Genomic DNA, 18,520 nt, shown 5'->3' with positions numbered 1-18,520 from the left:
TAGAAGAGACGAAAGAATAATTAGAAGAAACTGTTAATAAATAAGACCCTTTAAATGTAGTATCCTTATAGAAATACCCATTTGAGAATGTATATTTTTGCTGAGGGCTGTAACAGGATTGGACATATTGAGGAAGCCAAGTCAAATCAAGTCAAGTCAAGTGAACTTTCCAGTCATCCCAGCTATGTACCAATGTACAGTGGAATTTAATTAAGGAATTTGGCATCACTTGGATCATTACAGTATGCAAATGTTGTAGCAAGTGGATTGAAAGATCCATGAGACTCACGTCTTTGAAAGCAGCTAGTATCAGGTAGTGATGCCGATATAGTAGTGTATGTCTTGAAACTTTAAGGTAACTTTCCATCGCAGATAATCCCACCCATGAATTGCTGTGTAGAAGGCAGTTTAGACTCAGTATAATTTACTCTGTAGTTTGTTGAGTAACTATTGAAAGTTATGCAAAATCTATATTTGTGTCATACACGTACAGAATGTCATAGCAGTAACCTGTTTACCGCACAGCGCTTGAACCAGAGAGCTGATAATTCAATTGAGTATCCCTAACTGACCACCAGAGGTCTCGTTTTGTCCACAGACCTATGAAGCAAAAGCAGTGTGAAAAAAGGGAGGGGTAGGTTATTCTCTTGAGACAGAGAGAGAAATTCTAAGGAGATAGCGAAAGAGAGGACATTTACGTTACAAGTCTATCCGAGAAAGCAAGTGAAGGTTTTATTAAGCGTGTCTCATAGCTGCCGGTAAAAATTAATTCATACATTTCATTGAAGCGTTTTTCGTAAGTTAGGACTATTAATGTTTCACATGTTCTCAACATTTTCCTGCCCAGCAACCTGACTTAAGCAATAGTTGAACCCGGCGAAGGTCGCGCGCATTACTAAGTGAAACCAACTAGAAACGGACAGCATGGCTTCAGAGCAGGACCAAAATATGCATCTTGTACAGGACTTGAGGAAACGACCAGGCAATGATACTTGTGCAGACTGCGGGGCTTCAGGTAAGAATGACGGCTAATGATGAAGATGATGCTCACCTGCTTAAAATCTGCTTAACAGTGCTAAATAATGGACCTGACAGCGATATGGACAATTTGAACAAGGACCCTATGATTTCATATTTCTGACTATTATTCCGACTACGAGTGTATATATGAATGGAATCACTGTGAATTTTGAGCATTTAGATATGTACTGGCGTTGACTTGATGAGTAATCGCTGTATCACACATTCCATCGTTGTCTGAGAACAGCAGTGCTTGATTACAGTCTGTACGATTAATGGTCATAATGAATGATGAGCTACTGTCACAGTCCGCTACGTAAACTGTTTTAAGTTACCCCTCTTCTAACTGGATATAACGGCTCAGTCAACCGAATGGACTTGGTCATGATCAGCACTGGAGCTTGAGTAGGTGGTATTGTCTAGCTTTGGTTCACCACATAAAAGACAATACACTGTCTCTTGTTCACCCTTTTCCTGTTACCACTTTGCAAAAATGTTAACGTGTACCATTGTTTACTCAAGGTTATTGGGTATATAAATATTTTCCGTGATCCTTTGAAGTTATCTGATGTTACAAAGAGACATCTCTGCTGACGTTGGACTCTGTACCTCAGCACATGAGACTTCTGCTTACATTGTTTAACGTCCCTCATACAAGTTAAAGACTGATTTATCACCTAATCTCATTGGCTGGCCAAGACCAGGGTCATTAATGAAGTTTAGGAATATAAGATGTGTTCACTTAGACTGCTATCCAGTGTCATGGGATTGGGATGGTGATGGTGAGGGGTGGGGGGGTTCTGATTTGGAGGAAAAATAACAAGAGAATAATGTCATGGGGGAGAGACTGTGTTTGTGTGTTGGTATGTGTGTGTGTTTGTGTGTGTGTGTGTGTGTGACGCACAGAGAGGGAGTGACTCAGCTTAATTTACAGGTCTCCTTGGAAACACACCTGTGTATGAGTGTGTGTCTGTGTTTCTGTATGCGTGTGTGTGTGTTTATGTGTTAATGGGTGGGATCTGTTTTTTTATTAGTCAGAGTTGATAGATTTACAGGTTTGTGGGAGCTTGATGTTCTTGATATGTCGCAGCAATCACAAGGTGGGTTTAACCTTTCTCTACAGTACATATTTGCACTGCAGTGGTCACACAAACACATGCAGGCATATATACTCATCTTATATTTTGTAAAGACAGTAAAAAAAAAAAAAGAAAAGAAAAAGAAATGTAGATCTGTACTGGAGACTGTAGTCTGGGACTGCTGCCCAGTGCTGGATTTCTGCCAGTCCTGGCTGTCTTGGCCCATGTTGTGCCTGCAGATCACAGATGTACCTCTCTAAGTCAGATTCATATAGACCTACTGACTGATTCTGACTGCATCGACTCCCTAAATGACAGTTCACTTGCAGTCATATTTAAGGGTTTGCCTGTATAATTGGAGAATGTTTTCCAGCTGTCTGTATCTCTCTCTCTCTCTCTCTCTCTCTCTCTCTCTCTCTCTCTCTCCTTCTGTCTCTCTCTCTCTCTCAGTAGCAACTTGAGTACATTAGAGGAAGTACTTGCAGAATTTTATGAGGCCGAAAGCCACTGCTCTACCGACTGAGCTGACAGAGTGTGGTTTGTGTGTATACTCAGATGATGACATCACTTCATCAAACCAAGTGTGTCCAATCATCTTCTTGCAAATGTCTGACATGCTGAGGATGACTGAAGGACTAACATAGGGTGTCGTTTTGAAAAGTGACAGATGCAATAAAATAGATAAGCTAAACAAAGAGGGTACATGTCACGACCTGAGAGGAGACAGAAGTGTGGGGAGTTCTTTATTGAAATCCAGGTCATTTTCCAAATCGTAGTCAATAAACAGGCAAGGTCTGGTACCCTATAAACTGGCTACGGCTAGGCAGATCAAAGTCAAGAGTAAGCTAAGGTCTGCACACCAGAAGGCTAAACAGAAAGAACAAGGTTAAAAAGGCTGACTGGGAACAAGGCTAAACAGAGGGACAGGGCTAACAGGGCTAAACAAGGTTAACAGGGTAATGAGGAACAAGACTAACAAGGAACAAGACTGAAAGAGCAACAAGGAAAACTAGGAAATTCACAACTCAGTGCTCAGTACTCTGTGCAGCTCAATACTGACAAGTGTAAGATTTCGCAAAGGTACATAGGAAAACTAAGGGGAATATATACACACACGCACAAAAAAAGGAACAAACCGACGACAGCGACACATGATAACTGGGGAACAAGGTGGGTAGCCAATCAGATCCAACTTGGTTCTGATTGGCCAGGAGACAAGGAGGTAGGGACAGAGACCTGACAGTGCAGCTCATTTGTCTCTAGACCTATAATGTATTTGTGGTCGTGAATATTAACATACATGTGAGACCTCCGTAACAAAGTCTGATATACTTCTTTTTTTTTTTTTTACAGTGTTGTCTACTTTCAGAGACAGACTTCCTTTTTTGTGAAATGTACAAAGGGGATTTTTGAGCTAAGATAAATTTCCTCAAGAGTGCAATCAGATTTGGAAGTGTTGAAATATTTCCATTGATTTCTCAAAAGGCATTCCATTCCAGTGAAGTGTGATATCAACCTGTGCTTCTGGTTTTGCAGAACAAAAAACAATTGGTTTTAATTTATGGGTCAATTTCCTCATCAGTCCAAGGATACATTATGAGAACTACCTGGGCTCTTTGATAGCACACTCTCAGCTTACACAGTGGTCAAATTCCACTGACAGTGATATAGTGATGCAGTGGCACCTCCCTCCCCACACAAAAGAACCAGATGAAAATTGTTCATTAGAAGAATGACTGCCACTCTCTTTGTGGCATTTCATGTTCAAAGCACACTGTCCTTTTAATAGACAACTGCAAGTAAGATAGTTAGAGACACGGTTTACAAAGTTATGTGATGGATGTGAAGGCCAAAAAATTGTGACAACCTTCACCCAAGTGTGAATTATATTTTAACTCTCAACTGTAAATGTATTCGAACATGATGCAGGAGGACAGAGGTGGTCATGATAGGCACACGTCTGTCCTGGTTCTCTCTCTCTCTCTCTCTCTCTCTCTCTCTCTCTCTCTCCTTCTGCCTCTCTCTGCGTTTGTCTAACTGTGTGTGAGTGACTGTTGGTTTTTTTTTTGGTTTTTTTGAGTGTCACAGCCACTCTTCCTGTTGTGGTCGGGGTGGGCGTATGTGATATGTGTGAAAAATTCTTGCTCAGTGACCTTTGCTTAAACTCACCAGTAATTATTATTTCAAATATTGCTATCTAATTGGAGATAATTGGGACTGCTATTGGTCTACATTAACAACTTCATAAACACTTACTGTCAAAACGATAGATGAATAGAAAATCTTGTTCAAATCGGAATGCAGTCTTTTTTGGTTTTATCTAAAGGAATTACAGTTAGAAGGAAGAATTTGGTTTTAGCATTCGATTGATAAACAACAAAAACTGTTGTTGTTGCATGAATTCAAAAACAATAACTATAGGAGTCACTGTGTGACCTCATACATGATCTGATGTTATGCTCAGTGTGGATTTAGGATCGTCATCGCAAACCAGCTGTACGGTCTGCATATCAGCAGTGTGGCCCTCTAAAGCATTGTAACTGGATGCACGCTCTGTACAGACGCTGAGGGCAGTTTCTGTTCCTCCTTCTGTAATTCCCTTGAGTTTTCTTTGCCATGGTGCATGCTCATGTTCTTTCTAGGACTCATATCCGTATTCATTAACAAGCTTATGTTGCATCAGTATGCTGTTACTGGTGCTTATGGCACAGAGCCATCTGGCACAGGCCACTATTTTTTTTCTTCTCAGATTGCTTGCCTCATACAAATATATCTGTCATGTTAATAAGTACTGGGTGTATTGAAGGTTGTTACCAGTAAATGTTCTATGTTGTCAGGTTGTTGTTACACACTTTAAATTGAGAAAATGTGAAAGAAACTGTTGAAATCTCTCTCTCTCTCTCTCTCTCTCTCTCTCTCTCTCTCTCTCTCCCTCTCTCTCTCTCTCTCTCTCCTCTTTAGAACCAGACTGGGTGTCAGTGAATGTGGGTGTGTTTGTGTGCCAGAGTTGCTCACTCATTCACAGAAGTATTCCTTCTCTCAGCAAGGTGAAGTCTGTGCTCCAGGACTCTTGGGACACAGGTGAGGTGGAGGTGAGTTCCCTTAAAGTTGGTCCCACACAAATGCACTTTAACGGAACAATATCCCAGTCATGCTACACGTCATTCCCTCTAAACTTAACATGACCTGCCCAGAAAATCGTATGTCCCAGCACGTTACTATCAAGATAATATTACAGCACACATCACATGAAACAAGATTCGTCCGCAAGTTTGAAGGTTACAGGTTATAAAACATTTATGTTTAACTTAGAAATGTATCTACCAAGGTGACATGGGAACCAATACAACATGGGAACCAATACAACACTACCCTCTGAATCTTACTGTACAAATGGAAGTATTTCTCCATTATATCTTCCTTATATAGACGTAACACAAGGCTCTTGGAGAAGTCTTTTGTTAAGGTTCATCTTTGCCTTTTCTCGCAGCGTCTGGCGTCATTAGGGAATAGTGCTGCCAAAGCAAAGTATGAGCAGCAGGTTCCACCATTTTATTACCGGCCTACTCACACAGACTGCAGGTAAGACATCCATGTCCTAAGATATCCATGACCAAACAGAGTTTAATAAAGCCGCTCTCTATCTCCTCACGCTGCCGCTATCTCAAGGAAGCTGTTTAGAGCACCACCTATGATTGCGTCACTTGCCTTGTAAAACTTTTTTTTTGTCAATGTGAAACCAAGTGGTTTGACTTTCACCACTTCTTTTGTGTAGCGGCCAGACTGAGAGCTGGAAACCGGCATGACAAAAAACACTGATGAATACAAAAATATTTCTTTAATTTCTGTCATGCGCGAGTTGTTTTCAAATCTGTGAATACGCACGACTTACGCTTGAGGTCCAATCTGAACTTGTCATTACTGTCACTTAAGTCTTCGATTTTGAATTAATCCTGGGTAGTCTGTGTAGATTCTCTGGATTAGAAGTAGTGCATTCACCACATATAGAACAGACCTAGGAAAACAAAAGAAACTAAGATGATGTTTGGAGCACCTAAATGACAAAATATAGTTATATCCAAATAGATGACGAAAACACAAAGTGATAAGCTCTCTCTTTCATGGATTGTATTTTTGTGTTTTGTTTATTAAAAAATATACGAGTGTTTGTGCGTGTGTGTGTGTGTGTGTGTGTCTGTGTATTGGAGTTGGAATAATGAGTATGATCTTTCATTAATCCTGTTATTGTTGATAGAAGTTTGCATTAATGTAATACAACTGAACTTTTTCGAGGTTTATTTGGTGGGCAAGATAGGGGCCATTCAGGGTTTGATAAAGATAGAGACATGTTTAAAAATAGAATGAGATATGTAGTCTGATTTATTTTTTCATTGTACTTTTAATCTTGTGCCTTCCTCTTACAAATAAAAGTCTTAGTGATTATTTTTCAGGTTCAGTGACACAGTTAAATTAGTCATATTAAGTTGAAGAAGTCTAGACAGATATTAATGAGAATAGGAATAGTATGGCTGGAGAATCAGGGAGATAGATGAATGAAAGAATGAGATAGCTCTCTATCATAGCATGGATTCACCTGAATTCTCGTTTTAAGCTTTTATTAGACTGTAATGGATTGGGAAGAATGGGGCCAGCTTTTGTAGTGAGGACAGAGTGACACAGCACATTTTCCTGAGATTTCTGAAGTTAAATGGGTCGGTCATAAAGTATCATTTTGAACGTTGAGACAATACTAAAAGCACCATTGAGGCTTGTAAAGTGCAGTTCATGTTATGTGGATTAACACACACACACACACACACACAAAATGCATTTTTCCAATGTTGCCCAACAGGATACTGCGGGAGCAGTGGATCAGAGCCAAATATGAAAGAAATGAATTCATTCACATTGAGAAACAAGAGCCTTATTCAGCAGGTGAGCATTCTCTTTCTCTCTCTCTCTGTTTTTACTCTCATTTCTATTTTTTGACGCAGATGCAGCACTACTCAATTGTGAGTTAGAAATAGTGCATTAACACTTCCACTATCTTGGTTTTCCCCTTCAGTTCCTCTTTTTGTAAACAAATATAAAACTAAGTCATTAAAGCGAGTCTAACGAGTAGCAGTATCTGTATAGTCATGCGTTGAAAACAGAACATGTATGTTCAGTTTCATTGCAAGACTGGAATATTCTCTCATCTTTTCATTCATTGAAGAAATGCTCTCATTGGTTGGCAATGACCTCATCTTAGTCATTTGCTCACTCTCTCTCCACCACGCACACACAGACACATGATATCATAATATACCGCCGTCATAGGCTCTTCAGCCAAGGTGATCATAACTCAGTGTTATGTGTTTCTGTCGGTCTCTGTAATATATCTGTGGAGGATGACTTATGGAGTGGTTTATCAATTTAATATATAGCATCAGTGCAGATTATATAGAGCACTATACAGTTATCACTTAGCTTCGATATGTGTGAGTGTCTTGCTCATATGTGTGTTTATATTATCTGTAGGATAGTTGAAAGTGACAGCGTATAAATATCTGTCCTGAACTTTGGCCCTTTTTCTCAGATTTTAATTACCATTTGTCTTTTCTCCACGGGCGGAGTTAGTTTTAAAAGAGATAAACAGGTATCACTGAACACAAGCCTGTGCCACAAGATGACTCAGCTGATAAATTCAGTTTCTCATTGCTGTCAATCCTAGGGAAACTAAACTAGTCTCACCGTCAAACATCTAAGAATGGGAGTTAAATTGTTTTGCCATGTATGTCCCAGAAGCCTAAATAACAAGGAGTTTTACTTTAACCAGTGATGAACCGATATTGTGTGGCCTAATTTTGATGGGTGTTTGAGGTCAGTGGAAAATCACGAGCATCTCTGTGTGAAATGTAACCGAAATCTTTTTGTAACCTTGAACCTCAGGCTGACATTTGGATCAGTGTAGGTTGAGTGCTACTGTTTCAGCTTTACTGTGTTTTACTTTGTCTGGCTGAAGAATTCTGCAGCGTAGTCTCATCTTTTCCTGTACTATTCCATAGCAGTATTGATTGGTCATGTGAGGAATGGCATTTATTGATTGATGAGGTAATGCAAAGTGAAAGATTCATGCCAGATTGGGAATTGAAAGCCTTTTACTTGAGTATAGTGTCAATGTCTGTGTGTGTGTGTGTGTGTTTGTGTATGCATATGTGTGTGTGTGTATGCCCGTGTGCATGTGTGTGTGTGTGTGCATGCGTGCGTTTGTGTGTGTGTGGGGGGGGCGTGTATGTGCATTTAATCTCCATGTTGATTTTTGTTCTTGTCTCAGTAGTGTACAATAAATCAATAACCCTACATTAAAGACCGAAGAGGTCTTTGCCAGCTGTTTTCAGCTTTCGCCCAACTACCAGACCACCTGGAAATTTATCTTTAACTTGAAAAAATTTTGTTCTGTGGTACACCCTCTCTTCTCTTTCTCTCTCTCTCTCTCTCTCTCTCTCTCTCTCTCCCTCTCTCTCCCTCTGCATGTCTACATCCACACAGGCTACAGAGAGGGGTTCCTATGGAAACGAGGCAGAGACAATGGGCAGTTTCTCAGCCGCAAGTTCATTCTGACAGAGCGAGAGGGAGCACTCAAATACTTTAATAAACAGGATGTGAGGAGTCTCTCTTTCTCTCTCTCTCAGTTTCATAAGACAATATATAAAATATGGTTTTTTTTCAGGCCTCTAAAAATATTTATTTTTTTTCAAGGCCAGGGAACCAAAAGCAATCATGCGGATTGATACTTTGAATGCTACATTCCAGCCAGCTAAGATAGGCAAACCTTGTGGTCTACAGATTACGTATCTGAAAGACAACAGCACCAGGAACATCTTTGTGTACCATGAGGATAGCAAGGTAAACACTCACATATAGTGGGCTTTTTTGTATTCTTCAAGAGAGAGAGAATTTTGAACAAACTCTTTATCATTTTAGGTGATGATGGAACTACCAATACATAAAAAATGGCTTCTTTTTGGTCTTAAACTTCTCTACAGCATTCCACATAACCTTCTCAGATATAAATTTGCAAATGAGTCTAGCAGGATTTAACAGAGGAAGCGGCAAGGGTAATTTTTAGGGGTATTTAAATAGTTTTATGTAATGCAGATTAGAACCTGCTAGTTTGACTTTTTTCACTGAAATGAGAAGGTCTTTTTCAGGTTATTAATGTTTTAATTTTTTTTTTTTCATTTCACGAGGAATGGTAATGAGTTATTACGAAGCAGACATGACCCTGACAGGTTCATGAAACTCGTTAATCATGAAACAGCAATTCTGTCTAGTTAAAATACGATCAATGGGCAGCAATTACCCTTTTGTCATCTATTTGCCCCTTAACTCCCACCCTTTTTTCTCTTACTGATATGGCTTTGTCAAAGTCTTTGTCCAGTGTGAGACCTCCACACCCTGTAGAGCACAGTTCCCCCTGCTGGACAACATTTGCAGCAAATGTAATGTTATGCAAAAGTAAAGGTATGTGTGTGTGTGTGTGTGTGTGTGTGTGTGTGTGTGCGTGCGTGCGTGTGTGTGTGTGCATATTACCAGGAAATGGTAGACTGGTTCAATGCAATCCGGGCAGCTCGGTTTCATTACCATCAAGTGGCATTTCCTGGCGCGAATGATGAGGATGTAAGTGTATCTACGTACTTTTTTTAATGTCTGATAAATATAGATGCACTGACAGACAAAAACATATCTTACAAATGCTTTTCTAAGATTTTTCAAACTCTTTTGTTCAGTTGGTCCCTAAACTGACTCGGAACTTTATGAAGGAGGGCTACATGGAGAAAACAGGCCCCAAGGTGTGTGAACTTAAGTTGATTCATTTAATTTCGCATTCCATATCTTACAACTGTCTGTTACTAAACCATTAAACATCTCAAAAATAAAATGGTATTTAGAGTATACTGGAAGTCATTTAACTTTGATTTGAATGAGACCTTGTGTTTAAATGTCATTATGTTTGTCTTTGTCTGTTCTCTGTTTTTCTCTCTAGCACACAGAGGGATTTAAGAAGAGATGGTTCACTATGGATGACAGGAGACTGATGTACTTCAAAGATCCATTAGTGAGTAGAAACCACCATTTGTCCTTAAATCATCCTAAAAGGCTTTTATCTCACTGTTAACTTTTTAGTTACAAAAGATACATATGACAGATTGTTTTTTATTGGTTATTATGCTTTCTGATTGCCAGTCAGATTGGTTACCTAACCAAAGAGTAGTGTTATTATTTGAATTGAAACGTCCAGCTGTTCTGAACATGGTCCATAACCCCCATATGTGTGTTGTCTCTCTCTGTGTCAGGATGCTTATGCACGGGGAGAGGTGTTCATCGGCAGTAAAGAGAACAGCTACACTGTTCTTCCAGGACTACCAGCTAGCATCCAAGGTTACCACTGGCAGTATGGCATCACCATAGTAACACCTGATAGGAAGTTTCTTTTTGCCTGTGAGACAGAAGCAGAGCAAAAGGACTGGATCGCAGCATTCCAGAAGGTGGTCAATCGACCTATGATGCCACAGGAATATGCAGGTAAATATAACACACACACACAAACACAGAGAAGTGTGCATTTTAGACGATGCTCGACCATCCAGTCATGCTCACACAAACAACGTCAGCTAAAACTCTAAAACTCATGTAGACATTTTTGTTTGTGAATGTACTGAAATGTAAAAAGAGCTTGAGTGAAAGATTTCATAATGCCATAAATAGGAATGTATTCACCTCTGAAGTGGTACTATCCTCGGCAGTTTGGAGGGTCTGTATAGATGTGGCACAGATTCAAGTTTTTCACTCTTGTATGATAGTCCTTCTTTCGCTCCATTCAACAGAAATATAAGACATGTGATGATCATACAGGAATAATAATGTACATATCTGTTATTATGTTGTTGATTTGATATGTCTGTTTTTTAATGTGCATAGTGTGATGTTTATTTGTGAAATCACTCTAATTTTATATCTTGTTTGCAGTGGAGGCTCACTTCAAGCACAAGCCTTGATGTTGGCCCTGGATTTGCTCCATGTGGACTTGATAGACAAGAACTTTATCCACTGACCTGGCTTGAATGGGGTCAGGGCACTAGACAAGAGCCAATCCAGAGAGGAATGCAGAAAAAACCCTCCCCTTCCTTCCACTATTATCATTTTGCAAGAGTAATCCTATGAAACACGGACACAAACTGGAGCTTCACAAGTGGTCTACAACAAATGGACAAATACCATTCTGTCTGACCTTTTCGATCAAAAGACTATAACAAGGGAATTTACTGATTATTATATGTTTTCTTGGGGATTCCCTAATTACTGCACCTGGTTTCTACCAAAGTAAAACTACTGACCTTGCTCAGGTCCTTCACTGTATGCATTCATGAATGCTGTTGTATTTTCTTCTACTTTAGAGTGGAATATTCTGTTTTCTCTATACTTACTGTTAGCTCATATCATCATTCAAGGGCTATGGTGAGGTTTTGGGAATGAAAAATGAGGTGACTGGAACATAGGCAACATCATCAAACTTGAGATTTTGTTCATTTGGTCTGAAATATTTTTTTTTAAATACTTCATTGTATACTCCATTCACATGAAAGCTGCTGTGATGTGTTCCAAGGTCTCAAGACTCTCAACAGAGCAATCCATATCTGTTGTGTGTCCAGCTAAAACTACAAATTTTACCACTGCTGTTGTCAATTTTTTTGTTCTTTTTATTCTCAGTAGGGAAGGTTGGAGTGATATTTATCCTTTATTCCTTCTCTCATATTCAGGGTTTCCAAGTTCAGGGAAAAAATGAACTGATAGCAGGTTTGTTGGAAACAGTGTTTCTACTTTCTATACTGATCCACAAGATGGAGCCAGAAACCACATCGGCAGTACAATCTCAACATGCCATCTTTCTGTCTGTTAAAGCAGATATTGGTGTCTGTTGATATCGTCTGATGTTTATGTCGTATTAATTGTTGGAAATGTTATCTGACTGTGTTAACTACAGAACCGCAGTAAAGCTTGTGTTCTTATATCTTGTGCATCTGCTTAGAATTGTGTGATTTCATCAACTGTGTCCTAATTTTGGTAACTCTAGCTTTATTCTCTCAATAAATTAATGCAGTTAGGACCTAAATAATTAAGATGATTACAGAACTTTATATTTTAGCTTTGTTTTTCATTTTCTTTCATTTTCTAATCCTAGTAATGCCTAATACATTACTCATTTTATCTCATTATATAACATTGAAGTCCAACATGAATGAGAATAACTGAGTCAATCAAAGCTACCTGAATGAAATCAAGGCACAAAGATGGCTAGTTTTTCCCTAGTTTTCTTCTCACAAATACATTTTGTTACATCACAGATATCACACAATGGGAAGATAACATATATGACACGTAGGTTCAGTTGCAGTCTACAGTGTTATTCAAGTGTTGACTGTGTCTGTGTGTGTACCTGTGTCTGTGTGTGTGTATATGGTAAGTGACAGATGATGCCACTGAGTCATGCCTTATCAGATCTAGTGTAACTTACCTTACTTAACCATGACAGATGCTTACTGAGGCCATTCAGCAATCATCAGAAGTATTGTTTGCACAAAGAACATTAATTCATCAAGGAATAACAGAAAAAAAGAGTGCACTGTGACATTCTTATAACATTCCCTCACATACTCATCATAAAAAATGAGAGAGAGGGGAGAGAAAGAGAGAGAGAGAGAGAGAGAGAGAGAGATTTCCAGCTTTACTGTCTGTGCATCTGTCTGTGCTGACTGAGAAATGGCCATTTTTGTTTGTGTGGTGCCCCGGTCAATGTTTGTATGTCCATAAACATATGTATATAGTGATCAGAACTCATGTGTGTATGTCAAGCACTGTTTCCTCATGAATTCCTCAGCTGAACCATGCACTCAAGCCTGGCTCCTCGGCCCCCTGGGACAGTGGGTAAGTCAATGTTGGTTCTGTCTGGCTGGTTGTTGTCATTGGCCATTTGGTAGTCCAGGCAAACTAAGGAGACACTAACTCACTCAGACATAGCAGGCAGCTTTTTTTTTTTTTATCCTGCAGGAAATCATTAAATCAGGGTGGAGCTGTAAAAGCAGTGGTCATCAGAAGAACTATGAAACCCAGGGCCAAGAAGGTAGAGTCTCAGAGCCACCCTGAACCTGTGTGAGCCAGTTCTGGGTCTCCTGTTATTCGGCCCATGAGTGCCTAATGGCTCTATTAAGAGAGAGCCATACATGCAGGTACCACTGGTAACTGTAATATAATATTTCATTTTATTTTGGCAGGGGGGGCTACACTATTTTTTTTAATCTTGTTTTGGTTCAAGTTCAGTAAATGCAAATGGAAAATTCATTTAACTGCTTGAAGGACAATCAAACGTATAAGTGAACTTTAAATAAATAAATAAGAACATGATTCGTTCAAATAAAAGTAAAGCAAATTTCCTCTACAGCCATCATCCTCTACTAGCTCTCCCTTGTCCTCTTTCTTCCATTTGTGTATGTGTTCATTCACATCCACAGACCAGATCCCCATCATATGGTATCCATTGAACTCTGACCTCCTCTAATTTTGGTCAGGATTTCCTCTAGTTAAGGTTTGGAGAGGTGTTGTGGGTTGGCTTAGCGAGGATCTTGTGTCCTTTTTCATCGATTAGCTCATGTTGGACTGTTTTGCGTCTTAAAAACAGCACATTGAAAATTCCCACAGAGAGACACTGCTCTTTCCTGTACTGTCTGAGAAACTGGACTGGTACACAGTCAAGTACATAGCGTCCTGTTCACTTTTAAAAATTTTTTTTATTGTGATTACTGCTTACATCATTGGAATGCGTGGATGAAATAAAAGTTGTACATTTGACTCTTGACTTATCGCTTTGCTGGGGGTCTCAGCTTTTAGAGCAACTTGCAAAAAAAAACTAATTTTTCAACCGTTAACTTCCACAATTGTCTAATTTTAAATCGTGTTAAAATGTAATCCCTTCAAACACGATTAAGCTGTATTTACTCTCCTTTAGGAATATGACCTGTTTGTTCTCATTCATTCTTGCTGAAATCACAAACAATGAAGCAGTCATTGGTGGGTAAAGACAGAAGAAAGAATAGAGGAAAGAATGGCTCAGTCCTCCCACGCCCATCAGTTCTGGAATCATTAGTACTGTCTTTTACCACTCTAGGCCCCATCAGTGTTTGATGCTGGTATGTGCATCTGTTGCTCTTGTATTTGTTCAAGCAGTCAGAAGATATGACGGCTCTAATCTTTCATTTACAGCAATGCTAATGGTTTGTTAGTTTGTAATTGGACACCATTTTCTGTCCAATTAATCCTTCTTTCTTGTCTGATGAAGGAAGACAAAGAGGTCCTACGTAAAATGAACAATTAAAACTCTTTCTCTCTCTTCGACATACACGCACACACACGCACACACACGCACGCACGCACACACACAAATTCTCACTCACTCTCCCTCTGTCTCCTTTCCTGTGTAGCCATGCACTTGGCATTGCTCCCTTTTGTCAAAACAGTGAAGCCAACTTGAGAAGTTGAAATTTCTATTTCACAGATGGCACAAGATGTCACATTTCCAGATTAAAGTGCTCAAATAAACTGACTTACACACCATACACGGGTTCTATGGCCATATCTGCAAGTTATTTTATCATGATCACGATTCACTTGGTAAGCGATAACATCAAATTCAGTAACAAAAATAAAATACGTTTCATTCGGATGATTTTCTTAGTCCTCAAAATTGTTTGTAGATATTGGAAAGCCACAACACTTCTATTTGGATTGCACTGCAAATCAACATTTAACAAATCAGATCACAGAATACAGACCAAAAGACTGCAGAGAGGCTTACGAAATAATCAGGCCTTAAATGCTTGAAATGAGTTGCATTCATATCCCCTCTTTCTTAATCCTACTGGTATTCATATTTATTTTAAAGTGTGTTACATAAACCACGACTCATTTCAAAAAGAAAAGAGAATGAAAACAAAACAATAAAAACATACCACACCAGCAGTTATGTGAGATGGTTTGTACGTTTAACCTATCAAATCAAATTTTCGGTCACAGGTCCTGAAACCCTCGAAAGCACGAGTTGATTTAGGACCGTCATAACTTTACATGGATATTGACGGAGACATGTATCAGTTACTCCACAGAGACGTTGTCCTGCAACGAAGACAGTAAACCTGTTTAAGCTCACTGAAAAGTACAGAGAAAAAGAAAGATTTCTAGAGGGAAATTTGATATTCTTCCTACTTAGGCATAAGCATGAATTTGTCCTCCGTCAGTTCAACAACGTCCTCTCACACGCATAGCCTAACAGCCCAAGCGCTCCAAACTAACCTTAAAGGGAGCGCCAATTTGTTCATTAAGTGGAGCCTCCGACTCCGATACGCATCGTTTAGTAAGCAAACAAAAATAAAGCTGCATAAAAAATACTTAATTATACTTTGACCAGCAATAATCTCGTGCAACCTGATGTCTACGCTAAATACCATTACTCAGAAAAGCTTAGTTGTTTCTTTCATTTTTGACGCAACATACTACAAAATATCATCAGTAAAACGCCATGTCTTATTGAACCGTTATTCAAAAGACCATAAAAACTTACGCATTTAACACTGTGAGAATTTTTTACTCTATTTGCATATACCGTGATCAGCATATAAGAACAAAATAAATATATAGGGCCCGTTGCCACAGTTAAATTAATAGCATGATTTATCAAAATATATGTTCTCAGACCAGCTCAATACCTCAGCAGAGTTACATGCAGGGGCTAAAGGCCGAGTGGACAAATTGCTCAAAATTGACTTCAAATAAAAGTGTTCATGCTCTGAGGTAAATGCAGCCCAGGTTTTGTTCGCTCAATCAGTAAATGTTACATAACAACCAAATGCCAGTTTCTGGGTTCCGTCACATTCCAGTACCACGTAACTACATAGCATCGGCCCTCATCTGGCTTTTGATTAGCCTGCCCAATTAAAGGTGTAACATACACGTTCAGAGGTCACTTATTGTTTAACGTTAGCTCCATAAAGTCCAGCTGAGTCTTTGTATCACCAACAATTTCCTAAGGCTTTGTCAGTGTTGTGTACACGGGCTGTTCCCAATTTGGGCTCGGGCTATGTGGTGGTGGAATAGTTAGACTGTTCAGTACGGGTGTTACGTATGGTCGGCGCGTGGAGTGGAAGTAAGGATACTGGTAAATACTGGTGGGGTAGCCAGAGAATGTTGAGAAGTAGTTAGAACTCTGTATGTCTGCATAATCTCCCACTGAACTGGTGACAGATGTACCCGACTGAGTGCTGTTGCAACCGTGTTCAGAGGTGGTCGGGGAGCCGTGCGGCTCGCTGTAGTGATCAGGACTCAGTTGTTCCGTTTTAATTTGCGGCCGTGTCTGGTCTATACTGTTGTTCTTGGCAGGAGTGATTGTAGACAACCCCGAGCTTTTATTCGTCCACGCGGAGACATGACTATAGGAAGTGCTGAAGCACCCAGAGGTTAAATGGTGGCCATGGTCCAAGTTCACTGACCCCGTGGCATGGAACGGGAAGTACTGATCCAGTTCGTGAACATCAAAATTCTCAATGTTACTGATGACATCAGTGCTGAGCTCGGATATGTCCACATTGCTGAAGTCAATGTTCTGTCTCCCGCTGTCCAGAACGCGCCTGGATTCATGCTTCAACTCGACCTTAGATCCTTGATGCGGATCGGCTTTGGGTGTGGTAGGAGGTGTAGGTGGGCCATGCTGTTGACCTTAATTAAAAACATTAAATATATGAAATTACACTGATACAGTATGGATATAGGCTACATCTTCAAATAAGTCTGATTTTAATAATTCACTTAAATGTCCCTTTGTTATTGATGGTTTGTAATAACAGAAAGGTCTGTAAAATACTAAATCGACACATTGATACAGCACCCAGTACACCACCACTATACTCACTCCCATGTTCCATCTGATGGTGCGAATGTCCCATTTCCATCCCTTTGTGCTCTGTCTTGTACAGATGCTGCTGACCAATCTGAGGACCCGCGTCTAGCTCTGTCTGTCCAGGCTTCAAATTTTTCCGCCGTCGTGGCTGGTACTTGTAGTCGGGATAGTCCTTTTTGTGTTGCACTCGTAGCCTCTCTGCTTCTTCCACAAACGGTCTCTTTTCGTTCTCAGAGAGTAAGCTGAACAGTGAATCATACAATTTTTACGCTAAGACAGTGATAAACCCCGATAAAAAGTCCAATTCACACACAGTAGCCTGCTCTCCACATCGAAATTCATTAAACAAAATGTAAGAAACACTATTTTGGAATTAGATTTTAACCGAAGTAAAAAGCAACTGCGAACCAGGTTCAGCCGAATAGAACCAGTTAACTTGAAATCTTTAGGAATGTCTTTTACATCCGATATAATTACAACTACTTTCACGCTCTATATTCTGCAGAACACCCCAGTTATTAAATAAATATATTTTAACGTTTCAAACTGCGGGCCCGAATTCACCTGTTGTAGCCTACTTACCGCCACAACTTTCCCAAAGTCTTGCTAAGTTCCGCGTTGTGGAGATGTGGATATTGATCCGCTAGTTTTCTGCGCGCTGCTTGTGCCCACACCATAAATGCGTTCATCGGTCTTTTGACATGAGGTTTATCCCTCATCGATCTGCTGCCCCGTATAGGCAAAGGAACAAGAGACCAATCGTAGCCTTTAAGAACTTGCGACACCGCATCTCGAATACATGCGGGGAAACGGTCATCTTCATCTACATCCAGTTTGTTTGCGGTAATAGGTTTGATTTGTGAGGCCTTGAGTTCAGATTCTGTTGGTGAGGACGGAACGTCTGAATCGCTTTGAGATAATCCCACTGTTCCTGTTACACTGCATAGTTGATTACTATGAGATTTGCGCAAATCTTCTGACATTGTATTCTGTAAATGGAAAAGTTATTTATCAAGAGATTCTTAGACGCGCATTTGTGCGCGGGGTAGCTCACATTTAAATTAAACGTTTTTTTTTCCGAACAGCCAGGAAAATATTCCTCTGTGTTTTAACCAACGATACAAAGACCTAATTCTTGTTGTCCTACTTTCATACTGTGTGCGACTGTGAATGTGAGATCTACTTGAATCCAGAATCCCTTTCCCCACCTCTCATAGCTTATTGGTGCGACCTGCCACGGGATTTTCAATTGGTCTAAATCGACCATCCTTGGGAATGTTATCGATTCCCTCATACCTTTCAGTTGAACATTTCGAAAGAATGTGTTCCAGGGTTTTTTTTTTACTTTGGCCACTTTGCAAGGAAAAAAACCACTGACAAAACACTGAAATGTACACCAACTTCATATTATCCTAACATTTTCAGCGCAATTGCA

The 18,520-nt window shown here is 39.7% G+C and overlaps 2 protein-coding genes across 2 annotated transcripts; one reads left to right on the top strand and one right to left on the bottom strand.

Moving 5' to 3' along the window:
- The first annotated feature begins 924 nt into the window (after positions 1 to 924).
- LOC115812902 (arf-GAP with dual PH domain-containing protein 1) lies at positions 925 to 11,140 on the top strand. The gene is made up of 11 exons (XM_030775461.1): positions 925 to 1,015; positions 5,061 to 5,191; positions 5,590 to 5,681; positions 6,952 to 7,034; positions 8,631 to 8,743; positions 8,841 to 8,987; positions 9,678 to 9,761; positions 9,872 to 9,934; positions 10,129 to 10,200; positions 10,439 to 10,667; positions 11,112 to 11,140. Exons 1-11 carry the CDS (start codon positions 925 to 927, stop codon positions 11,138 to 11,140), a joined length of 1,134 nt encoding a protein of 377 aa, XP_030631321.1.
- A 5,075-nt stretch (positions 11,141 to 16,215) lies between these two features.
- On the bottom strand, positions 16,216 to 18,068 carry sox8a (SRY-box transcription factor 8a). The gene is made up of 3 exons (XM_030773252.1): positions 17,668 to 18,068; positions 17,098 to 17,327; positions 16,216 to 16,904 (listed from the first exon to the last, which is right to left on the bottom strand). The coding sequence occupies exons 1-3, from the start codon at positions 18,066 to 18,068 to the stop codon at positions 16,216 to 16,218; spliced, it is 1,320 nt and encodes a 439-aa protein (XP_030629112.1).
- Between the last annotated feature and the right edge of the window lie 452 nt (positions 18,069 to 18,520).

Source organism: Chanos chanos, chromosome 5 (assembly GCF_902362185.1).
Source record: "Chanos chanos chromosome 5, fChaCha1.1, whole genome shotgun sequence".
NCBI lineage: Eukaryota > Metazoa > Chordata > Actinopteri > Gonorynchiformes > Chanidae > Chanos > Chanos chanos.
The sequence above is the reverse complement of the archived record's forward strand: the minus strand, read 5'-3'. Positions and strand labels throughout refer to the sequence as shown.